The following is a 26,473-nucleotide window of genomic DNA, read 5'->3' on the forward strand; positions in this document are numbered from 1 at the left end:
GTTAGAAGGATTTGCTGGAGATACGATTTAAACTAGAATACAAAGCAGGGAGGTGAGAGGAAGTCATGGAAATAAGTAAATGAGAAAATGGTTGTAATGGTCTAATTTGATTTTTGTTATTTTCTATTGTGACTTTTTGTCTATTTTATTTCTTTTTTATTGTCTGTTTTTTGTAAGATGTATGTGGTTTGTGTTTTTTCTTTTCTATATTTTTTTTGTAACTTTAAAATTGGAATAAATATTCTATAAAAAAAAAAAATTAAATAACCAATCCATCAAAACCCACCCCAATGCAGGAATCACAGCTAATCAAATCCTTATATTGGCAGGTGTGTGAAATAATCCATCCTTGTTGGTAGAAGCCCATGCTGGGAGTTATAGAGTAGTTGCTTTGGAAGACGATCAGGTCCAGAATTGGCCTCCACAGTCACTTACGGACTCATTGTTAAAACCGTGTTTATGGAAGACAATCTTTTGGCTACAAGTGAAGGCCAAAGAAGAAGATGATGCTGGGAGCATGTTAGAGCATTTTATAGAGTATGCAACCCTTCGGATGCATACTCACTGGACTTCTAATAATATATTCGAAGCACAATCTTTCCCCTCAAATAATTCTGAGCGATGTAGTTCACACCTCTCAAATACAGTTCCCAGCAACCCTTAAACTACAGTGCCCAGAATTCTTTGGGGGAAAGGAATGTGTTTGGAATGTGTTTTAAAGGTATACTGGGAGAATAGGCCATTTCAGTGGTCTCCAGCACGCCTCAGCTGACCTTAGGCCGACTTTCTGCAGGAGCCCCAATACCACCTGGATTTCGCCCTTTGGAATTTGTTGTTCCCTGACTGGTTGGCGCAGCGCACGATTTCCTGTCAGGGCTGCGCAGAGGATCCATTGCGAGGATCCTCGCTGCAGTGTGGATAGAGAGAGAAAGTGCGGGCCGCTCACCCGGACCGTCGCCTTCCTTAAAAGTTGGGGCAGTTCTTTTGTGGCAGTGTTAAGCCTTCCTGCCTTGTGCAAACCCACCAGGGTGGGGAGGGGGGCTTTCTCTTCCTGCGACGCCAACTATAAGCTCTCAGGGAGGATGGGCCCGGAAAGCGGCCGCGCAGTCGACGCGGCTCCCGGACAGGAAAAGAGCGTCTTCTCTGCTAAAAAACCAGAGTCCCCTACAGGCTCGAAAAACAGGCGCCTTTCCTATTTCTACACTTCCAGTTTGCAGAGCGGCGGAAGGATTAATGAGGGGAAGATTCAAGGAAGAGGGCGGCGCCTCTTCCCTGCATTGGCCCTGTGACGAAAGAGGGGGCTGAATGCAGCAAGCGCACGTAGCTAGTCCTCAGGAGGGTCGAGGAGGAGCGACCATGCCTGGAGAGTTAGGCGCACAGGCACCTTTTGGTAGCTCCTCTGAGGGGGCGCGCGTCTTTTGCCACTCTCTTGGGCGGAACTAGTTGGCCACGGGACAGGGGGGGTGGTGGGAGGAAGCCCTACATTGTTCGTTAGGGAGGAGGGGTCTCTGCCTAGCAGCTTCTGCCCCTCCCCTTGCTCAGTGGTCGCGTCGGGTGCCTGCTTTGCATCCAGGTAGGGCAGCGCGAGGCACCTGTTCCGTCGGACTCCTCGCTGGTCCTCGAAAGGTGTGCGGGTGGCAGTGGGTGGGCGAGGCGTAAGCTAGGAAACGTCTGGCTTGGAGGGACGCCTTCTCCCCGCCTCTGCCACAGAGTCTCTGCTTGCGGCCATGGTCACCTCCTCTTCACTTTTCTCCCTTCTGTCATGGGACGCAGAGCCCGGGAAGGAATATAGGAAGCAACCCAAGGTAAGCTGCTATTCCCTCCTCCTTGAGAGACAGCCTTAGTCTCGGGAGGGCCAAATGAGCTAGTGCCTCTGAGCATGTTTAAAGTGTACAGTGGTACCTCAGGTTACAGACGCTTCAGGTTACAGACTCCGTTGACTCAGAAATAGTACCTTGGGTTAAGAACTTTGCTTCAGGATGAGAACAGAAATTGCGCGGCGGCAGCAGCAGCAGCAGCAGGAGGCCCCATTAGCTAAAGTGGTAACTCAGGTTAAGAACAGTTTCAGGTTAAGAACGGACCTCCGGAATGAATTAAGTTCTTAACCAGAGGTACCACTGTATTTCCATGTGAAGTTTCACCACCAAAAGTGCTTCAGAGCATATGTGGCGGGAGAGCGAAAGAGCTTAACTCTGAGAGGAATGCATGAAGTGAAATGAAGAAAGCACCCCTGAATTGGCGCTCATCCCCCCCCCATCTGTCTGTGTGCTGCGCCACATATCTGGGATGGGAGCAAGATGCTGCATATTTCTTTAGCACTTAAGCCATACTTCACCTTTTGGTGCCCCTAGTTTGGGGAAGGAACATGGGGCGTAGTAAAATGCTGTTTAAGAACAGCCTGCTGTTTTAAGCAAGATTTGGTAACCGTACCGTGAAGGGAAATGGCCACAATGATTTAAGCAGAACACTTCTGCCTTAGATTGCCAAATGCCCATTGGTAAATATAAACTTAAGGATTTCGCAACACTCGAATCTTCCAGCGTTCACCTTCATTGGATGGCCACGAGTTCTAGTGTTATATGAGAGAGAGTTATACTATCCCCCTTCTCCATGCCATGCATAATTTTGTAAAGCTCTAGGAAGTCACCTCTTACTTTTTCTCTTAACCTTTTCTCTTACCTTTTCTGAAAAACCCCAAACGCTGCAACCTTTCCTCACAGGGGAAGTTACTCCATCCTCTTGATCATTTGGGTTGCCCTTTTCTAACTCTACAATATCCTTTTCGAGGTGAGGGGGAAAGAAATGCTCACACTACACAGTATTCCAAATGTGGTTGCACTATAGGTTTGTATAGCGGCATTATGATAGCAACAGTTTTATTTTTCAGTTCCCTTCCTACGGATTCGTAGCATGGAATTTGCCGTTTTCTCATCTGCCATGTTAGCTTCTTCATCAAGCTCTCTACTACAACCCCAAGATCTTGTTCCTGGTCACTTGTTTACATTGAATTGAACCTGTCATTTTACCATCCAGTTGGGAGAGGTCCTTTTGGAGCTCTCCACAATCTCTTTTTGTTTTAACAACCCTGAGCAATTTAATATCATCAGCAAATTTGGCCACCTCACTGCTCACCCCTAACTTGTTTATGAATAAGTTAAAAAGCACAGGTCCCAATATTGATTACACTTTCCACATCTCTTCATTCAGAGAACTGTCCATTTATTCCTACTTTGTTTTTCCTGCTGCTTAACCAATTCCTGACACACAAGAGGACTTGCCTCGTGCTCCATGACTGTTGGAACAGTGTCTTCAGAGTTGTTCTTTTTATATCTAATTTTGCTCCATCTTAAACAATACCATACATATCGACCAACCTGGGTTGCTGGATGGACTTCAGGCCAAACACCAGTACTGTAGTTGTATAAGTTACTGGTGATTTATTTTGGTTTTTTTAACCTACATCAGCTGCAAAAGGTGTGGATAGCTGATGAAATAGAGAGGTTTCTTAACAGACTTCCCTTTAAAATCAACTGTCACTACCCCAAGCTGCTCATTTTCCCCATTGAGTCAATCGCCCATCTCCTACTACCCTCCTTAGAAAAACCCCATCCCACTCTCCCACTATATATAAGGGTCTGATGACTTCTGTTTCAGTGTATCTTAAGAAGTGTTCATGCACATGAAAGCTTATACAAAGAACAAATCTAGTTGGTCTCTAAGGTGCTACTGGACAATTTTATTTTTTTATATATTTTGACTGCGTCAGACCAACGCGGCTACCTACCTGAATCTTTCCCCATGAGGAAAGTGATGCAAGGACCTGTTATCTTTTTCCTGCATAAGGGAAAAGGCGGGGAGGGTGGTGGTGTTTAGTGAGAGAAAATGTCAGAGGCAAGAAGCTGCTCCCTGCTCACCTGATGCCAGTTTCCCACTGAAGCAGATTGCAGACCCTGCAGCTGTTTGGGACAAAAAGAGGAAGAAAGAAAGAAAGAAAGAAAGGAAGGAAGAAAGAAAGAAAGAAAGAAAGAAAGAAAGGCGTGTTAGAGTAAGCAAGGCACAAGGCAGAGTATGGTCTTTTTGGTGGTTGTCTGTTGCATTTGTTTATATAATGTTATTGGTAGAGGCTATTACACTGGTCGACAATAATTCATGTGCATGTAAATATTGGAAACCGTTTAATCTATTCTTGTGTTTACTTTAAGCTGTTTGTCTTTTTTATAGTTCTGTAGGTCTTATCATTTTGTAATTATTTGTCTGGTTTTACTTTTTCATATTTTTTTCCCATTGCGTGCAGTATCTGTGCCCACACAGGGGAGGGTGGTCATATTGGCTTTCAAGGTTGAGAAACCTATGTCTCTCCATATGTCGTTGGAGCCTAATTCCCACCATTCCTGGTCCTTGGCCATGCTGGCTGGGTTTGATGAGACAACATCTGGAGTCCAACAACAACTGGAAGGACACAGGTTCCCTACTTCTGCTCTATGGAAGTTTTTGATCAAAACATGAAAGGGAAGCAAATCTTATCTTGCTGGCTCATCACAGTAAACTGAGAATTGCAGAAGTTAAACTTGCTGGATTGTTCTTTCCTGCTGGCTTCTAAGAGAAGGATGATTTATGCAGCCTTTGGGAGTGTGGAAGAACGCATACGAATGGCTAGAGAACTGAATGTTCTTCTGTAGATGCAGCTTGATACTGAAAGGTCATATTTCAAACCTTTTTGGAGATTGGGAGCAGGGTGTTAATATATGAAACCCCAGCATCTCTATTGTAGACTCTGACATCCAGTAGATTTTGTTTAAACCCATTATTCAAGCTTTTGTCCAGTGGTTCTTCGTGTCCCCTAAAACAGGAAAATATTAGCCTTCTCTTATTATGTTGAGGACCTAAGTTACTAGCACAAGTTCAAGAGGTTCAGCAGGGTTCAGACCCCTGAGCCGCCCTGAGAGGCACTTGACAGAGGTAGGTGAGGCCAGAGGCAAACATGGATGGGGGCATGGAAACACTACCTTTGTACAGTGTACTAGTTTCTACACACTCTTCTCTGTCCGCCATCCAAACTAGGCATGATCAGAGTTCAAGGACACATTCCGTTCAGACAAAAAGACCAGGGTGCAAAGTGTGTCTGTGAGGAGTGTGGCCTGCGAAGAGTTCTGAGGACCAGACAGATATTTATTTATTATTTATATTTTTTTTCATCTAATATAGTTATAGCCCACCTTTCTCCCACATGGGAATCCAAGGCAGCTCACAACATTTAAGAACAACATTGTAAAATACAAAGTTAATAAAAACACACTATTGAAAAGCAATAATTAAAGCACACCAAAACAGGTTAAAATGCTAGCAGTTAAAATGCAGTTTGCCCTAACGGCAGCCCAGTGAGCGGCATTATCTGCTCCTGAATTATCAAAGTCCTGTCTGAATAGGAAGTTGCTAGCCTGCTGGCAGAAGGACAGCAAAGATGGAGCCAATCCAGCCTCTCTTGGGTGGGAATTCCACTAAATGGGAGCAGCCACAGAAAAGGCTCTCTCTCGTTTCACCACCAGCTGTGCTTTTGATGCCTATGGATCCAAGAGAAGGTGCTCACCTAAGGATATTAGCAACCAGACAGGGAGATATAGCCTTTCAGGCAGCCTGGGCCCAAGCTATATGGGCCTTCATAGGTCCTGCACATTGAATTGTGCCCAGAAACAGACCAGTAGCCAGTTAAGTTGTTTTAACAAGGGAGAAATATGCTCCCTGTAAGTGGCCCCAGTCAGCAGTCCAACTGCAGCAGTCTGGACCAGCTGAAGCTTCTGAACATTTAAAAGTGTTCAGGCAGCCCAATGTAGAGTGTGTTGCAGTAGTCCAGCCAGGACGTAGCTAAGGCCCCGGGGCCTGAAGTTCCCCACTACAGAAATAAATGTACCAGCCTTGCATCCAGATTTCAGTCCTAGCATGGACCTCCAATCCAGTGGTGTGCATGTTCAGTGGCTGGGGCTGTGCATGCCTAATCTCATCAATTAATGATCAGCAGTAATGCTGTATCAGCCCCACCAGCTTTTTGATGTTATGAATGATTTTCAAATGGGTGCAATTCATGTATGTATTTTAGCTAGATTAGGGTGGGTACTACTGCTTTCTCTTTCTAAATCCCAGTGTGCATACATGGCTTTAGAAAGTTCAGGAGAGATAAGTAGTGTCCAAGTAATGAGTACCATTATAGGATTGTCTGTAGACATCTCTGTTCCTTTCACTGCTTTATACTACAGTAAGTTATAGGCTATTTCCATCCTTGCAGCTTTCCAGGTGGAATGATCGTCTCCACTCTGCATGCTGTTCTGGGGGTTCACCCAACTCCCTTGAATCCTATTTTAGGGTGCACCAGGTGTGTGCTGGGGAGGAGAGTGGGAAATCCCTATAGCAGAAGTCTCTTCCTATGGTGACAGGAGTCCTTAAGTGAATCCTTCCCTTGATCTCATGTTTCCTTGGTTTGTGTCCTAAAGTTATACCTTAGCTTACCGTGTATTGATGTGCTTTGCCAATGAATTTAGCTTAAGGGGAATACTTGGACAAGGAGCAGCTGCTGTTCCATTCTGCTTCCGTTACACTGAGAGCCAGTGTGGTGTAGTGGTTAAGAGCGGTAGACTCCTAATCTGGGGAACCGGGTTCGCGTCTCCGCTCCTCCACATGCAGCTGCTGGGTGACCTTGGGCCAGTCACACTTCTTAGAAGTCTCTCAGCCCCACTCACCCCACAGAGTGTTTGTTGTGGGGGAGGAAGGGAAAGGAGAACATTAGCCACTTTGAGACTCCTTAAAGGGAGTGAAAGGCGGGATATCAAATCCAAACTCCTCTTCTTCTTCTTCTTCTTCTTCTTCTTCTTCTTCTTCTTCAGAGCAAACTGTAATTGAGTAATGTACAGAACGAACTTACTAACCAGAATTTCAACAAGTTGCAATAATACAGGTAACATCTTTGCAGCTGATGAAAAAGAAAGACAGTAACTTGTTTCTTTTGGGTGTTCCATATTACATCCTTAAGACAACTTCCTAGTATTGTTCAACGTGTTTATTAAAGGGGAAGTGTTCAGATGGGTTTGTCAGTGAGAACAAGGAACAATACAAATTCAGTGTCTGAGTAAACCATTCCAGGTAGGTATCAGTGTCAGGCAATTTTTCTTGCATTATCAATCGGTCAGAATTTTCTCATGCTTTCAAATCACTTCTGTGTTTGTTAGTCAAGGGAAGAGAAAGGATTTTGGTGAAGCCTTGGAATTTTACTCAGCCACATCCCTAGCACTTGGAAGTTCAGCAGGCATTGCTGACTCATTTTCAAGCTTATTTTCTCAACCTTAATGACTGCAATGTTGCTCCTTTAAAATAGAACAGTTTTATTACTGTTTGTAACATTTTTTTCCAGCCCTTCTTATTTTCATACACCACTTAGGGGGGTTTGCAACAATTTGAATGCTTTTCGCTTGAAAACTAGTGTTTTACTCATATGAAAAAATAACTGGATATTTTGATTCACATCTTGTTGTTTGGTTGACCACAATTACTGTAATTGGGTGACAGCCCCTAAGTATAAAATACATGTAATCTGGAATAGCTAGACTACCATGAGTGTTCATTGTTGCGTGAGTGTTTTTAATCTCCTCAGCTATTACTTTTCGTGCCGCTAATCCTGGATCATCTTCCTTGCATAATATAAATATTTTCTTTTGCAAAGCTAGACAAAAACCTGCTGTATTCTTAGCTCTTGAAGGCATAGCAACTATCTGATTTCTTTAAACTGTTTAATTTAAGGCTTGGAGCTCAAATCACACCTGCACACAGAGACGGGGCATATTTGGACTTTAAGTATTTAAAGCCCCAAATATGGGATGTTATCCAATGCAAGAGATGTGCACTAGCAGAACAGAACTTTTTCCTCCTCTCTTCTCCCTTGCAGCCCCCCTATACTCTGGTGAACTCTCAAAATCAGTTCCAGAGCCGTACACTATCCAGCTTTGAATGACTTGTATGTACTGGGGGGGGGGGGGGAATGTAAAACTGTGGTGTGCTGGATGCATTCTGACCCTATGTCCTTCAAACCAAATTTATTAATCAGGTGTAGAAATTGAAGTTTCCCTTAAATGAATTGAATTTCCCTTTAATACAATTTTGACGTGCCTTTACTAATAGTGCAGGATCCAGTCCTTTCCAATTCAAACCACCCTCACTCCCAAATCAAAGTTTGCTGAATCTCTGGAATATTTTAGATAGGAAACCCATTTGACTCATATTGTGTGCATAAAGTGTCCCTACTGATAGATCCCTTTTAAACATGTCACATTCCTGTTAAAAAAAGAAAACTGTTCTCTGAGTCACACTGGATTTTTTTTTTTTTTAAAAAATCTCAGAAGGATGATAAGGTGCCTTTAATACAGGCATAGGCAAACTCCGTCCCTCCAGATGTTTGGGACTGCAATTCCCATCATCCCTAGCTAACAGGACCAGTGGTCAGGGATGATGGGAATTGTAGTCCCAAACATCTGGAGGGCCGGAGTTTGCCTATGCCTGCTCTAATACTTTCCTCTTTAGTGGGGAATGAGAACGTAGGGCCTGGCTGGACCTTGACTGTTGCAATGTGAGCTGTGTATTCTTGCCAATATTTGTGGGAGTGGAGCAAATGGTCCTCCTGTTTGCTAGGGGCAGATATGATCCACTGGCTGAAAGGTCACCTATTAACTGGGGGAACCTTAGCCCCACCCAAAGCAGATCTGGCAAGTAGCCGATTCCCTGTATGGAAACAGGAGCAGCAGTGGATCAACATTGGGGTGAGTAACCTTTTTTGGTCAAAGTACTGCATTCCCCTTCTGGGCAACTTTTCCATAGGCCACATATCAGTAGTGGGCAGGGCCACAGGCAAAAGTGAGCAAAAAAATACACCTCTCTTCTCCAGTCAGGCAAAAGTGTGAAGCAGAGCTGGTGAGGGGTGCAACTGGGGGGGAGGTAGTGTGGCTGGAGAGAGTCTGAAGGGCCAGATTGAGAGGCACAGAGGGCCACATTCATGTCACAAGCCTGGGATTCCCCACTTTGAACTACAGCATAGGATTGTTGTACAGATGGGTAAGATTAGTAGGGGTTGATACTTACCACACTCCTTAAGCCTTTAGATCAGGCTGGACTATATTTCTGGACAATTAAAAGGTTGTTCTCAGTGGATCTTTGAGATCAGGTTTCTGACTTCTACACTGGCTATTTCTCTTCAGCAAAAGTGCGCACTAATTTACTTGTTCTTTGTTTGAGATTCATTTATAAACACCTGAATCAAACAACTGCTAAGTGGCGTAGAGAGAGGGGGGGTAGGGAGAAAAATCAGTTACATAGATCAGCAACCTTTAAAAACAAGTATATGTAGCTAAATTATGTGCCTGGAAAAGTTTTAGCAGGCATCTAAAACAGGATTGCAAGGGTGCCTGCCTAAGGTTAAACTTATCACCATAAAACATGCTGTGATATAGCTAAACGGAGCCTTTCCACTACTTAAGAATATGAGCTATATAACTGTATAAATTCTTAAATACTATATGACAGCTTTACTGTTTCAGAAAATAGTACAAGTTACATAGCTCATTTAATTGCTCAATTTGCTCATGATTTGTATGAAGCTATATTAGGAAGGATGGGGACTAAATGTTAATCAGATACAATAACATAAACTGGTGTGTTTGAATATGGCATTTAATTTCTCTACCTCTCCCTCCACCCCATTTTCTGTCTCTGCATTTGCAAGTCACTGAGCAAGATCACAGGCATGTCAAGAACCCAGACCAATTTCAGTAACAAGATCAAGTAGTTATTAGGCAGAATGGTTTTAAATTGTTGTTAATCTTTCTTGCTGGTATTTTTTTTGTATTTTCTTTTTGGTAAACCACTTTGAATCTTACGGGGTGGGGGAAAATAAATTCCTTTCCCCACCCCATGTTTATTTTCTTTTTGGAATGGAAACAGTCTAACTTAGTCTGAGGCACCAAGAATATATGATAATGTTAAGTCTCATTACATCTTTGATATTGGAAAGGATGGCATCAGTATATCGGTTTGGTTATAATATTGTCTTTTGGTTGCAAACAGTATTCTGTATTTGGTATAGTTTGTGGTGAGACTGTTTTAAGAATCAGGGACAAGTAATTACTAGTCTGAACCACCCTGAGACCTCTGGGTACAGGGCGGTATATAAATTCAAATAATAATAATAATAATAATAATAATAATAATCAAGTTTTTGTTTTTTTAACTGAAAAGCATGCTGGAAGGCAAAGATTTTGAAAAGAGTAATGGCAGTGGGTTAAGGAGAAGGGGAGGAGGAATGCTTAACCCTTTCCCTACTAGCTGCTTTTCTGCTCAAAATTCCCTGCAGCTTCTTTTCCAGATGCACATTTACAAGTGTAATACAGGCAGCTATTTACACAGTGATTATATTTACACAGTGATTACATTCCGAGGCACAGGGTGCATTAGCAGGATGTGCGTAAGCCCACCCCGCCTCGTTCTGCCCCTGCCCCGTCCCCTTGCGGTGCTGAAAACATCATACACATATCGATCATGCACAAGTAGGGAGGCGCCTCTACACATCTCAGATCTGCAGGGGAACCAGCTGGGTAGGGAACTATTTTGAGCAGAAGAGCTGTCAGGATAAGTCTTGGTGGGTGCGCATGCACACATCCCCACACTATGCTGCCACTCCTTTGTTCAAAACCCAAATTCCTGAGGCTGCTTTTCTTTTCTTTTTTTTACCCATCCCCATTCAGATTGCCCATGCAAAAAGGACATGTTTGACTCCTGCTGTTGCTTAAGCCATGGAAGATAGAGTTGGTGAAAGGGAAGGAACTGGCCAGACACCCTGTTGCACATGCTTCCCAGCTCTCTGGTGGGGGCAGGGAGGGGGGCGGTAAAGCTGAAGTCACTGTTGGCTTAGAACAGCTTGATTCTGGTTGTGTCTTGTGCAAGCACTGCAGGTCAGTTTTTACAAGCTCAGCAGTATGCCCAAGTTCCTCTTTGTGTGCGTTAGTGGTTGGTTCAGTGTTGCTAATTTTTGGCACTGTAGAAATGCTTTCGACCACATCTAGTTCTTCAGCTTGATGTTTTTGAGCCAAGGTGATAATCCCACCACCAATGTTTTGGACCATCAGGCCCAACCTCCATGGCTGATGGTCAGGGATGATGGGAATTGTAATCCATCAACATCTGGAGGGCAGTGTTGGCTCTCTTTGTTCTTTGAGGCTGTACTCCCACTAATAATATTTTCACTGGGGGACAAGGAATCTTGTATTTCAAGTCTGGTATGGAAGCCTTGCCAAGAACAGCATGTACATTAAGGATGTACATCAAAGGTGAGTGAGTGTTGATGGGCAGCCTCAGTTCACACAGAGACTGCTGAATCTGTAGGTGGAGGCCTCCTGCTTGCACAAGAAGAAGCCATGGGGATGAGACCCCCATATATAATTGTAACTTGTATATTTGTAAATAAACACAAATATTGCAAAGCACCAACTAGGCTCCAATGACCTCCATCCCACGAAAACCAAACACAGGTAGTGCTATCATTGGGCTATGCATAATATTAGGTAACAACCAGCATCTTGAATTGTAATTGGATGCACACTGGCATCCAATGCAGATTTGATGCGACAATATAATATATTTGTCACAGCCTTCCCCCACTATGTTTGCTACTGCATTCTGCACTGGCTGAGGCTTCTGAACAGTCGTTGTGAGCAGCCCCATGTTCAGTGTGATGCAGTAGTCTGTCCTCCTTATGTATTAACTAACAGTTCCTGAGTCACCAGCATCTCCCAGTCAGGGTGGAAGAATATGAGTTAACAGCCTTTATTGAGTTCATGTGTTCAACCTCCATTAACCCTTCTGATATGCATTCAGAAATTGCAGTTGTCAGCGAATCCACCTTGTCCATGGTTTCTTTTTAAAATGAGCTTGGGGCAGTAAACTTTTGGTTTTTTTTTAATATGATGAGGTTGACAATTTATGCTTTTTAGGCTGTTGGGATATCCTCCTTTTACTTTGCAGCTGATAAGGAGAAAATGTGGCCTTTCAGGTGCCATCTGGGTTACATTTTCCATCATCACTGCATTGGCATGTTGACTGGGGATGAATGGAATTTGCGCATTGGAGAAATGGGAGTCCCTGTAAAAAAAAAGAGGAGAGGGAACTTCTGCTGTCAGGATTTTAATAGCCAAAATGGACAATGAAGTCTCTGGTGTGCAATTGGTTGCCCACACATTCCCCAAAACCCTTCTCTATGCTGCTGGTGGCTTTGGAGTAAACCTGATTTGGGGTTAGAACCATTCCAATATGCCGTCCAGATTAACAGTAAAAAAGGCAGGTTGCTCTTTATTTTGTCACAAATATAAACTCTTAAGTGATATCTGTACCGCTTCAAAAGACTGCAAACGTTTCTAGTAATTAAACTACAACAACAACACAAGCATTTGCCCAGCAGAAAACCTTTTTCAAAAAGCAGTCTGTGCAAGATGCTGGCAGCCCATTCTGTGAATGCAGCAGTTCAGTTAATTCCGTATCAATAATTCATGGCACTGGCCTATTTGTTAATTACTGGCCCATGGCCCAGTTCTCCTCCCTGCTCCCCCTAAAAGCATACATTTATGGGATGGCTTGCAGGGATTTCGGTTCCACAGCAGTTTATGCTTATTAACTTTGAACACAATAATGCTGAAGGGGACAAAAAAAAAAATTCCTCTGGTTTTCAGTCGTTTATTCCAGCTATAATCTCAGTAAACTCTTAAAAAACAAAACTGGCTCTTCCTGTGCTGGCAAACGACAGTGTTCTGCACAAACTATAACGCCCATTTACATGTTATGAGGAGCCTCTTTCTGTAGGTTCATCCCATGATAATGGCTTTAATGCAGAGGTTGTTGCCGTGGTGTCCTCCTGATGTTGTGAAGGACAACCCCCATCACCCACCTATGCTCATATCCTGCTTTGGGAATAGGCATCTGGTTGGCTATTGTGAGAACATAGCGCTGGACTACAGGAACCAGGATGGCTTCTCTTATGTTCTCACCATTGAGAAGGCTGGTGGGAGTTTGTAGACTGCAACATCTGGAGGGCACTACGTTTGCTATCCTTGGTTGAAAGACCCACATCCATATACACGGGATCAACCACAGTGGTGTTTCTTCCACAATTCACGTCCTTGGTGGGAAGCTTGTTTCAGTAGCAGGGTCCTCTTAGTCTTTAAACCACTAGCCCAAAGGGCCATCTTGAGCACTGCTGGAATGCTGAAAGCAGTGTTGCCCAACCTGGTGTCTTCCAGATAGCTTGAGCACAGTTGTCCATGCATTGGTGACCTCATGATTGGATTATTGCAATGTACTCAATTTGGGGCTACCCTTGAGGGTTGGTCAGGAGTTTTGAAGCTGGTACAGAACATGACTAGGTTGCTTGTGGTGACAAACTAACACCAGCATATAAACATCCCACTTGCATGATTTGCACTGGCTACCAAACTGCTACTGGGACAGGTTCAAGGTGTTGGTACTAACATACAAGGTCCAGGACCTCTGGAGTGCACAAGGTTGGGCAAGGCTCCTTTAAGCACTCCAGGAGTGTTACTAGATCCTCTCTCCGCGGCAATTTAAAGTGCTTCCATGATGCTTTAAGGGTATTTGGTGTGAATGTGGCCATAGCTGCCAATGATTCATTTACTCATCCTTCTTTTTTATTTTTTATTTTTTTTGGCCAGAAGAAGCCCAATATATATTAAGTGGAACATTTTTTTTTAATTAATATTCCACTTAATATATATTGGGCTTCTTCTGGCCCAGGCAGTATCACAGGGATAGGAAACATGAAAAGAATAATTTCTCCCAGCAGATTAGAGAAGTAGTACATTCTTAAATCCATCTTTGTACAGTAAAAAGGGCAACCTTAATAGCAAAGGAGAGGAGCCCATAACATTGTGTGGTAGCAGTGCTAATTATTTTCAGTACCGTTTAATTATTCAGCTCTATATTATCTGTTGCTGGATTTATACCCTGCCATAAACATGTAGCTTGTGCAGGTGAGAAGCTTGTGCAAACAACTCATAATGAACTGAAAAGAGATAACAACTATCATGGGTGTGGGAAGCCCAGGATCCAAACCAACCCTTCCTTGTCAGGAAGACATTGAGTCCTTCAGCCTCTTTGTTGTGTTCTTCCCCTCAGCCCAGCTACCGTGCAACAAACTACAGTGGTACCTTGGGTTAAGAACTTAATTCGTTCTGGAGGTCTGTTCTTAACCTGAAACCGTTCTTAACCTGAGGTACCGCTTTAGCTAATGGGGCCTCCCACTGCCGCCATGCCGCAGCAATTTCTGTTCTCATCTTGAAGCAAAGTTGTTAACCCAAGGTACTATTTCTGGGTTAGCGCAGTCTGTAACCTGAAGCGTCTGCAACCTGAGGTACCACTGTATTGCTACAACTGAAACTGGTAGAAAGAAGTTACTTGCTACTCATGGTCAAGGAGCAGAGTGACTGGGGGGGGGCATGTGGGGTGTGTGGGAAACCAGTTGGATAGGCCTGGAGATCTGCATTTGGGCCCTGGCCTGAGGTTCCCCATCCCTGATATATTGGACAGGCGGTCTCCAGCTGTTGATGGACCCCAGCTCCATCATCTCAGACCGCTGCCTTTGCTGGCTAGGAGTTGGGAGTCCAGCAATATCTTGAAAGCCACTGGTTCCCCCAGCGCCTGAGTTATTGGCTATAGTGACTAAATAGAAGCTCCCATCTTGAGATCTCATCCCTCCGATCATCAACAGCAGAGAGTGCTCTATAAACTTTATACCCTGCTTATTCTGTTTAAATTGCACAGGGGCTTTGATGAGTAAGAAATGTACAAATCCCATTAAATTAAATAATGAGCTCAGGGGCATGTGGGTGGCCTCTGTTGGAAATAGGCTTTTGAGCTAGAAGAGCCTTTGGTTAGTTCTGGTAAAGCAAACTCTGTGTGCTGTTTAGCCCAGCCTTCTGTAGTCCTGTGTGAATTACAGTGCTGTTTTTCTCTCCTCTAGGACAAGACCACAATGCTTCATGGCCACCTACTATTTCTCATTGGACTGACATTTGCATACAGAGGAATAAATGCAGATTCTCGTTGTGCCGTAACAGGCAGGCTTGTGAACTACGACTGGTGCAACTTCACACAGGTTCCCCCTCTGCCTGAAGGCATTGTTTTACTCTCCCTAAATTTCAATTTCATCCAGCAAGTGAATGCCACATCCTTCCCACTGCTGGAGACATTGACGGTTCTGTCACTTGGAAGCCAGCTGGTCTCTCCTGTCACAGTAGGAAAGAATGCTTTTAGGAATTTGCCAAATCTTCATCAACTGGATTTAGCTCACAATAAAATGATTGTGCTGGATCCACAGGCTTTCAGGGGGCTGGGGAAGTTAAGTAACCTTCTGCTATACTATAATGATCTTAACGAATCCATTCTGGAAAAGGATTACTTTAAAGATTTGGTCTCTCTGGAATATCTGGACCTTGCATTCAATAAGATCACTAGGCTTCACCCTCACCCTTCATTGCGCAACATGCAAAAGTTAACACTTCTGAACTTGAAATTAAACCGCATTGAAACCATATGTGAGGGAGATCTCTACAGCTTTCAAGGAAAAGCTTTCACATTGTTGAATCTTAATTCTAATGGTTTGTTTAAAGGAGATTCTCAAGACTGGGCAACTTGTGGCAATCCTTTCAAAAACATTGTCTTCGATACGCTGGATGTTGGTGGCAATGGCTGGGGTATAAGAACAACCCAGCAATTCTGTGCAGCTATTCAGGGAACACCACTTGTGGGTTTGAAGATATCGTCTCACACCATGGGCTCATCATTTGGCTTTAATAACATGCCAGACCCAAACAACAATACATTTGCAGGTCTTGCCCAGAGTGGCCTTCGCCTGCTTAATATTTCACATGGCTTTATCTTTTCTCTTAACCCACGTGTATTTCAATATCTTGGTGATCTGGAATTGCTGGATCTCAACTCAAATAACATAAATAAAATTCAAAAAGAAGCATTATTTGGTCTCTGGAGCCTACAACACCTAGACCTGTCGTACAATCTGCTGGGAGAACTCTTGGATTACACTTTTGAAGGTCTTCTAAATGTGCGTATTATAGCTCTGCAACACAATCATATTGGGGTGATTGATAGGGCTCCTTTTAAAGGCCTGTCAAGCCTTCACACTGTGGACCTCAGCGATAATGCTCTAAAAGTAATCTTAACACTCCCAAGTCTCAGCTATGCTTTTTTAGGTAGCAACCGGATACAGTCTGGAGACCACAGCAAAATAGTGGCTATAAATTCAACATATGTTGACATGGGAGGAAACAGGATGGACAATCTGGGAGACCTCTATGAACTTCTCCGATATCCAGTTCCACAGTATATTTTGTTAAGAAATAATCGCTTCTCCTACTGCTACAGGTACAACGATATAGCAGAAGACAACCAGTTGCTCTACTTGGATCTTGGAGACAATATGTTGAAGCTTGTGTGGGAGAGAAGTTTGTGCTTGGATGTGTTCAAGGCGTTGTCCAAGCTTCAGGTCCTGCATCTCAATAATAACTACCTTAGTTTCCTTCCAGAGGGCATCTTTGATGGCCTGGTATCACTGGTTAGGCTTAACTTGGCTTCAAACCTCTTAACTTACATTTCTCACAGTGCTTTTCCTGTGAGCCTCAGGAAACTTGACTTATCCTCGAATCAGCTGCTTTATCCAGATCCTCAGCTCTTTGCAACTCTGGACAATCTGGATATCACCTATAACAGATTTTACTGTAATTGCCTCTTAAGCGACCTAATTGTGTGGCTGAACCAAACCAATGTCACCTTAGCTGGGTCACCAGATGAAAGGTTTTGTTTTGGACCCCCTGATCTTGCTGGCAAAAGCCTTCATGAGTTTAATGTTGATGATTGCAATGAAGACAAGATATTGGAGCCTCTGCAGTTGTCGCTCTTCATTTTTACCACCGTTGCTGTGACAATGTTCCTAACGGTGGTGATTGTTTTTGCTCGCTTTAGAGGAACTTGCTTCATTTGGTATAAGACCGTGGTAAGAGTATTCTTGAAGGAGCAACAGCCAGCGTTGGAGGAAGAGACCTATAGATACGATGCCTACATGTGCTACAGCAGCAAGGATTTTGAGTGGGTCCAGAACTCATTGATAAGGCACCTAGACCTCCAGTATTCTGATAAAAACAAATTTGCTCTCTGCTTTGAAGAGCGAGATTTCTTGCCAGGAGAGGATCACATCACCAACATTCGTGATGCCATTTGGAACTGTAGGAAAACAATTTGCGTTGTGACGAAGCAGTTTCTCAAGGATGGCTGGTGTGTCGAAGCTTTTAATTTTGCTCAGAGTCGGTATTTTTGTGACCTGAAAGACGTCCTCATAATGGTGGTGGCTGGATCACTTTCGCAATATCAGCTTATGAAGTATCAACCAGTCAGAGTGTTTTTGCAAAGGGGTCAATACTTGAGGTGGCCCGAAGACCCCCAAGATGTGGAGTGGTTTCTAAATGCACTTTCTCACCAAATACTGAAGAAGAAGGAAGTAAAAAAGAAACAGAAGAAGAAGAAGAAGAAGAAGAAGAAACTCAAGAGGAAGAAATCAAAGACATTGGAAATGAATATTATTACCATCTCTTAGCTGGCAATTCTAACTACCAGGCCATTGAAATGGCCGCCAGTCAGAGAAATGTGTCATGCTGTTCCTTAAACACACTGAGCCCTAATCTCTCTACATGAGCAAGGCAAATCCTGCACTGAGAAGGCTGTGTGAGCACTCTGGAGATCTTTGTGCCATTTCCTCCTTCACTGCCAAGACTTTCCAAAGATCAGTATGCTGCACCTGATGAATCTTGCATTTACCAGACTGAAATTGAAGGAAGTTTGCATGTTTATAGTAACAATTGTGTGAGTTCCAACTATGTAAGCTTTTGTTGGTTGAAGGATTGTTAATCATTGAGTTACTTAGTTAAAGGGGGGGGGGAATCCACTACTTTGCCCATAGACCTGAAAACATATTGCCAATTGCATTACTGCCTTAGAGCACAGTGAAGTTCTCAAAGCTCTTTCCCGACTAGCTGTTCACATCAGCACAGCCTAATTAGTGTCCAGTCCATTTCTGTTTGTGTACACACCAGTGGGCATTCATGGGACGAGGATGTATTTACCCTAAAGAAAGGTGTTCACACCTTGGCTAGAGACGAATTAGAAATGGCTCAGGGACTCCAATCACTGTGAAGCTGGTTTGGAAAACGACGCATCAAACCATAGTATCTTATAACAAAAGTATGGGATACGTATGCATGTTGGATAACATGAATATGCACTAAAAACCTGGCACTGAAAAGCAGTGTGAGTGCACAGCCTTAAACTGAAACATGAGATAGCTATATGTTTTCCATTGTGACCTTTTCATATCTTAACAGAGGTGGTTACTCCTGCTTAAGCCTATCTCCTGTAAAATATCAGTATTGAATCAGTGAAAGATGGTGGCCTCCATTGCCCATCAAATGCGCAATGCGCGGACACCTCCAGTGGGAAAGTGGCATTGTGGTTGCAAACTCCGCTCCTCACCTATGTATGTTCATTACAATGTCCATAGGGAAACACCCCCCCCCCATGCATTGTGGAGTTCATTTTGGATGAATCAGGGGTGGAGCCTAGCCTGCCCTGCCCCACATTGATGTTTGTCATTCGTGGGGAAAAGCAACTAAACAACTCTATATTAGAACTATCTTTATATGTCAACTACCTCAAGGTTTGAACTGGTTTAGAAACCAAGTTCAGCACCTCTGTTAGTATATAGTGTACATAATACAGATTAAAACATACAGTGGTTACAAACACCTCGGGTTACAAACACTTCAGGTTACAGACTCCGCTAACCCGGAAGTAATACCTCGGGTTAAGAACTTTGCCCCAGGATGAGAACAGAAATCGCGCTGTGGCCGCGCGGCAGCAGTTGGAGGCCCCATTAGCTAAAGTGGTACCTCAGGTTAAGAACGGTTTCAGGTTAAGAACGGACCTCCTGAACGAATTAAGTTCATAACCAGAGGTACCACTGTAGTGACCATTACAAATTCCAGTGCCTGCCTGAATGTATTTCAAACAAACTACCTAAGAACTTGAAGGACTGCACAGCAGGCAGAGGGACCCCTGTGGCCTTCCAGATGTTGTTTGACTGCAGCTCCCATCATTGCTGACTATTGGCTGTGCAGGCTGGAGCTGATGAGAGCTGAAAGTCCAGCAACATCTGTAAGGCCACAGGTTTCTTGCCCCTCATGCATACAGAAAGGGAATATTCAAGCAACGTACTTTGACCTAAAGACATCAGGTTATTGTACATGTGCCTGAATGAATTTAAATATTTAGGTTTTGGTTCAAGGCAGAAATCTTGGGACTGCTGCTTAATGTGAAGTTCTGAAATCATAAGTGCATAACTGAGTTTAATGACTTCCGGAGGTGCTGTGCATCCATAGCTGGTATTAGTTATGCGATTCACAGATGTTCATTACCAGCTTGAAAGGGAATGGAAACTCAGGCTATCAGTCTTCATTTAGTTTCTATGAGAACAAAGGCTTGTCGCGCAGTGGCACCAGTTATTTGGAACACCGTTCCTATTGAAATGAAGCTAGCACCCATGACTCTTGATATTCCATCGCCTGATGGAAACCTTTTTAAGAGACCTAATAACATTCACTGTTGGTAATTTGTTTTGTATTTTAGGATCTTGCAATTTTACGATGGTTTATTGATTTTATGGTACGCCTTCCTTATATATGGTTTTAATGAGCTGCTGGCTTATGAATGTTATTGGAAGTAAATAAAATGGAATAAATCAGTCTTGCCCTCCTCATCAAGCCCTCCTCATATGGTCTCCATAGGTAACCTAGCATTTCTCCCAGGCAAATGAGTGAGCTGGCAGATGACCCTCTTCTAGCAGTCCACTGTATTTCTGAGCTGGGCAGCAAGGAAACACAGACCCCACCCCCAGCCTAGAAGTGGAGGCAACATGGGGTGCTTCATTCCTCCTCTGGCAGCCCACTGCATCCCCATTATACTGGGCATAGAAGAGATAAACTTGCACACCCTCTGCTGTGTTTCAATGCCGGATGTCCAGCACAGATATGCAGCACCAGACCATGGAGCCATCCAGCTCTCAGCCACAGGCCACTTGTTCTCTAAGCTGAGCATGCAGGTTGAGCCTTCACACAGAAGTGCAGTGGGCTGGTGGTGACCAAGGGCCAGAGTGACCCGGCCCTTCATCACCAGTCCTTTCCTGGACGGAGGAGTCGGTGAAGCTCTACCCATCGCATCCAGCACGGAAGCCGAGCAACCAGAAGCGAGAGGCAAAGAGGTAAAATAATCTATGCAGTGCTGGAGGTGTAAAGGTTTTTATACATGGTTGGTGGTTGTAAGAAGAATTGGATGTTTGGTTGGGGAAGAACAAGCAATTCGAGAAGCCTTAGGGGAGAAAGGGTTTTCTGTCCGCTAAGCCGGTGTTGTTCAGTGATGCAAACAGATCTGCTGAAACAAGGTCAGCAGTAACTCAGTAACACTCAGTAACTAAGATGAGCATAGCAGCCAGGATATTTAATGCAATAAAGGAAGGAAGGAAGGAAGGAAGGAAGGAAGGAATTCTATTAGGGCCTCTTCTTTGAGACAATAAGTTAAATGACCATGAATAAAATTGCAGCAAGTGCATAAAGCCTAGTGGGAACAATGGATGTAATTCAATTAATAATGACTAAACTTTGTTCCTCTGGAATTATGTGTGTGCAGGATGGTGATAAATCTCAAGTACTGAGTATGTTGCACATATTCTGAAATTTTACCAGAGGTCTTTCCCCTTAAAAACCAGAGGCAAGGAATGGTCAGATATGCCTCCCCATTTGGCTCACAAGGCTGTTTTGGACAAGTCATGCCCCTCTGACAATCAGGTGTAGGGAAAGTGAGGGCAGGGCTTGATGGAAAGAGGCTTTGCATAGGACTTCCCAAGCATCCAGCAGGCAGCTGATTGTCAGGCGTTTGAGAAGCGCTGCAGACACAGCTGAGCAAGCCCTTTGAGCTATGGTAAAAGAAGGTAAAGGGTGGTTACGTCCAGTCAAAGGCGACTATGGGGTTGCGGCACTCAGCTCGCCTTTAGGTTGAGGGATCCAGTGTTTGTCCACAGACAGCTTTCCGGGTCATGTGGCCAGCATGACTAAACTGCTTCTGATGCAATGGAACACTTGACAGAAGCCAGAGTGCATGGAAATGCCGTTTACCTTCCTGCCACAGTGGTACCTATTGATCTACTTGCACTGACGTGCTTTTGAACTGCTAGGTTGGCAGGAGCTGGGACAGCAACGGGAGCTCACCCCATTACGGGGATTCGAACCGCCGACCTTCCCTTTGCAAGCCCAAGAGGCTCAGTGGTTTAGACCACAGCACCACCTGTGTCCCACCTTTGAGCTATACGACCCGCCCCCCCCGTAGACCGACTTTGATAGGTGTCAATCACATGACATTATGCCAGATGATTTACAGGTGGGTAGTCCTACCCAGCTGCCCAAACTGGCCCACGGGGGTGTGGAGTTAAGATCTGGCTAGAAAGGTTTATCACTGGGTGGTGGGGTGGAGACCTGCCGCCTAATTTCATGGAGTAGGGAAGAAACCAAAAGGAGGGAAGCAGGAGGGGGAAACCGCTGGTGTGATGGAAGGTGGGGATTAGAAAAGTCTCTCCAAGCAAACAGTTTGGCAAGAGTGATCTGTCCCTCTTCAGCAACCCAGTGGATGGGGTGGAAGGGAGAGAACGAGATGGGAAGAGAGAGAAGGGAATGGCAGACAAAGAGAAACGGGGTGGCCATGCGTACCTCTGGCATGTGGCCCTTGACATATCACCTCCTATGGAATGTCCTGTGTTTGTCTTATTTTTTTATGACGTCTATTAGTGGGGGGAGGGCTCTGCTTGTGTATTCATTTTTATAGTGATATTGACATATTTTGTATTTTTGTATAATTAAATGGATAAAAATAAAAGTTCTGCTGGATGTTTGCTCATATGAAGGCAATACTGTATATTCATTGAGGAGTGTTTATGGCATTTCGAATATGTTGCTTTTATGTTCTTTGTTAGCTGCTGCTTAATTGGGAAATCGCACACCGCTGTGAATCCTTTCCTTTCAAAAGGCTGATATACTTACAAATATATTTAGAAATGAGAGTTACAAATACATCTTTACATTTCTTAAGATGCAGTTAACTCCTCTCAAGCTAATATTAAATGACTGATTTTGGGAAGAATTATATCATATGATTCTGTCCATAAAGGAAGTTGCTGTTGATTCTTTAATGAAAATTAGAAAGTGGTTGCACATTCCTTGTACTGCAGGTGGCGCTGTGGGATTTTAAAAGCCCTGCCAGTTGCGCCAAGTTTCCTGCTCACTGCATTTCAATAGGCAATTTTGCCAAGAAGACTTTTGGAAAAAAAGCTTCCTCCAGGGTTGTTTATCAGGCTGCACTTCATTTTTCACTAGACCCAGCTCTATGCATTCCCATTTTAATCTCCAATGACAAATTATTGCAAAAAACAACAGCAAAGACTCCTTATAGGCTAAGAGATTTGTGATGGCATTAGCTTTTTACAAACAAGAGCCCACTTAAGCCAATGAATTTGACTCCGTAATTTTACAGATATACACACACACCTGGTTGTATGGGGGGGGGGGAGCTGCCAGCTGGGGGCAGGAAGCCATGAAATTCAAGAGACACGAATCTCTGATATGTCTCCAAAAAGCTGAAATGTAGCATTTTGACCATTCACAACAGCAAAAATGGGTAACACCATAATATCCATGGCATTATGGAAACTTAATACCTGTAGGAGAAGAGGGAGCATGGCTGTCGATTAAGCCCTGAACCATGGAAGTGCCTACCCGGGGTTCAAATGTGGCCCTAGCCATTATACCACACCCTCTCCCCAGGCTTCAGTGACACACTCCTGCCAGGGGAAAGGCACTTGGGGTATGAGGAGTGTGACCTGGGGAAGGCTGTGTGGCCTACAAAGAGTTTTGAGGTCCTGATAGGTGTTATCAGGACCTCAAAACTCTTTGTAGGCCTGGGGAGAGGGTAGACAGTGTGGTATAATGGCTAGAGTCCACATTTGGTCATGGGCTTGGGGTCCCCCATCTCCTGCTCTAGTGAAAGCAGTTCTTGGAGGGAAGCCATTTAATGTTTATTTTGTGTATGTACACGAGTCGGTTCTGGCGTCCCCGGTGTACAGAGTAGAGATGCTGTATGAAAAAGCACCTTCAGGAAAGGACCCGGTGGATTTCGTGGTGCAGGCTGCGAGGGCTAGGCTGGTTGCTGTTGGTGGGAGGAGGAGGAGGAGAGATTGTGGCTCTTTTACATTGCTGAACTATATAAAACATTGGTATATTTGACACCCCCCCAACAAAAAAGTCAGGCTGTACATGGCTGCTGAATCATTGAATTGAAAGGACCAAGAGGCTCATCTAAGCCCTGCCCTGCAATGCACAAATCTTTTGCTGAACAAAGGACTCAAACCCACTACACTGAGATTAAGAGCCTCTTGCTCTCCCAACTGAGCTATGCTCCCTTTGAGATCAGTGCAGCTATTAAACTGGTGCCCTCAATTCTGTCTCCTATGTTAGCAGTTTTCCAACAATGGAAGAAAGAAGCACTTGCACCAGGCTTCTCCCTAGGAGTGCGTTCTTTTTAACGGCTTGATTAATTGAGCCCGTGTAAATTGAGACTTGGGCTCATAACTATCAGTTGGATTCCCTTTAGTCCCAGTGGGAACATTACAGCTTTATTAGAATTCTATGGCACCTGTTCAGGACGCCCTCCCTAGTTTTGCTCAGAAGATGAACAATGTTATCGTGCAGAGAGAGTAGCTTCCAACAGGGGCACAGAGTATGATAGAGCGATCCTCTGTTAAGTTTATTTGTCAACGTGACCTAGAAAAACTGATGTAGACCAGAGACTCAGTACCAGAAACTACAAGATGGTAATGATGAGTTCTATGAGGGTGTCTTCTTCTGCCCTTCAGGATTCCATCTCCCCAAAGATCTACACTTCTGGGGCATTGTTTATCACCATTTCTTCCTCTCCCCCTAACAACGGAAAGAGGGTGACAGAGGGGAAGAATATGCAGTAGGATTGTCATTTCCTCTTTAAAATAAAATAAATAAAATAAAATTATAACCCACCCTTTATCCAAAGATCTCAGGTTAGGAAACAATGCAAGCATCTAACTGGGGGGGGGGGGGTCTCTCTCAGGTTGAGGGCTGCATTTGCCCCCAGAAGCCACATGGCAGGGGTGGTGCCAGAGACAAAGGCGAGCAGAGCAATTTTCACTTTGTGGGATAGGCTAGTTTCCACACACACACACACACACACACACACACACATGCACCTCTGCAGCTAGGCAGATTGAAAAAAACGGTATCAGCCTGCAAGGACACATTCCGTTCCAGCCCAGGCAAACACACCCAGATAAGCAGGCACAAAAACCAGGCATAATCAGATGATATCAAAGCTCGTCCCCACTTCCCAGTTCCTTGCTTGAAAGTTCAAAGCACTGGAAAAGAAGGAAAGTTCACCTGTCCCTGAACTGCTGGATAAATAAGCTTGTGATTTGTCCGCAGGAATCTTTGGGTCAGGCAGGATCCAATGGTATCTTGTACAGAACATGCTTTCATATCTGTGGGTGGCCCAAAGCATAGTTTGAGGTGGGCATCACCAGTCACTTATTTTTCCTACATATTTTGGCTGTTTTTGGTGTGCACAGAGACCTTTATTCATGCCCTACGCCCACAGGAAGCTCCAGGGCAGGTGAGATGCCTTGGCATCTTGTATAAGACACTCTCCCCTTTGCTTGGGTGTATGATTTGTCCTGACATGAAGCATATTTTGGAGTGGGCACCCCCAGTTACATTTTCCCCCTACACACTGCCTGTTATTGCTATGCATAGATTCCCTTTGACCATGCAATGTGTCCCCATGTGTCTGGGCCAGATGGGATGCATAGTGGATTTGCTTGGGGGTATGATTCTTCTTGTGAAGCTGAGGCTCCAATACTTTGGCCACCTCATGAGAAGAGAAGACTCCCTAGAAAAGATCCTGATGTTGGGAAAGATAGAGGGCACAAGGAGAAGGGGATGACAGAGGACGAGGTGGTTGGACAGTGTTCTCGAAGCTACCAACATGAGTTGGTCCATGGGGTCACGAAGAGTTGGACACGACTAAACGACTAAATGACAACAACAAATGATTCTTCTTGTCCCAAAGCATATTTGAGGGTGGGCACTCTCAATTACTTATTTTCCCCCTACATAAGTTAGCTATCTTTTTCTTTTTTGTCTCTGCCATTGAGTGTGTGCCATGCACCCACAGGAACTAGTAAAAAAAGGTAAAGGTAAAGGACCCCTGAACAGTTAAGTCCAGTTAAATGGGGGTTGTGGTACTCATCTCGGCTTTCAGGCCGAGGGAGCCAGCATTTTTCCACAGACAGTTTTCCTGGTCATGTGGCCAGCATGACTAAACTGCTTCTGGCGCAACAGAACACTGTGACGGAAACCAGAGCGCACGGAAATGCTGTTTTCGGTACCTATTTATCTACTTGCGCTGGGGTGCTTTCAAAGTGCTAGGTTGGCAGGAGCTGGGACCAAGCAACGGGAGCTCACCCCATCGTGGGGATTTGAACCGCCAACCTTCTGATCAGCAAGCCCAAGGGGCTCAGTGCCACCCCTGTCCCTGCTACAGGAACTAGTGCACACTAAGTTACTATTTTTTTATGGTTTTGTGATGTCACCATGCACTTATGAGCATTTTGCAGTCATGTTAATTTCAATTGATTATCTGCATTGTTATGCTTGAAGGAGGGAGTCCTCTGATCCTGATATAAGACATGGGGCATCCCAGCATTTATTTGGGGTTTCAGGGATTACTTTGGAGTTCAGGTGTCATGGGCTAGGAGTCAGCTTCACTACCAAAATGATTAAGGTTTTAAATGACAATTTTAGGTTATATTTTAGTGATCAAGATTTAATATATATTTTTAACTGACACTATATCTGAATTGTCTCTGTTATACCTAATTGAAATCCAGTGTATTCCTGTTGTGTTTTATGATTTTTCTGATATTGTAAGTGAGCCGGAACTGGTCTGTGACCGTAATAATAAAATTAATTAAAAGTCAGCTTCACCTGCTGAACAGCAGCCTGAAGGGGGAAAAGGAGGAGTGACTCCACCTGCAACTGATCAGCCTTCAATGACACAAAGGAGAAGGTACTGATGAGAACCAGCTGGCTTCAGTCTGCCTAAGCAGAGCTTCCAGTAGCCTTCAGTTGCTGGTAACAACGCCTGTAGCTCCTGGCCCTACCTAGCTGCTTCCTGCTCATCTTGACCC

The 26,473-nt window shown here is 44.2% G+C and overlaps 1 protein-coding gene across 2 annotated transcripts; it reads left to right on the forward strand.

Moving 5' to 3' along the window:
* Window positions 1-783: 783 nt before the first annotated feature.
* Window positions 784-22,103, forward strand: TLR5 (toll like receptor 5). 2 transcript variants are annotated; one of them, XM_080998842.1, is made up of 2 exons: window positions 784-1,805; window positions 15,056-22,103. In XM_080998842.1, the coding sequence occupies exons 1-2, from the start codon at window positions 1,728-1,730 to the stop codon at window positions 17,699-17,701; spliced, it is 2,724 nt and encodes a 907-aa protein (XP_080854968.1). In that variant the 5' UTR covers window positions 784-1,727; the 3' UTR covers window positions 17,702-22,103. The 2 variants fall into 2 exon arrangements, with proteins under 2 accessions (XP_080854968.1, XP_080854969.1); XM_080998843.1 differs by lacking the exon at window positions 784-1,805 and adding an exon at window positions 8,946-9,090.
* Window positions 22,104-26,473: the final 4,370 nt, after the last annotated feature.

Source organism: Podarcis pityusensis (genome assembly GCF_964106645.2).
Source record: "Podarcis pityusensis genome assembly, chromosome: 3".
Lineage (NCBI taxonomy): Eukaryota > Metazoa > Chordata > Lepidosauria > Squamata > Lacertidae > Podarcis > Podarcis pityusensis.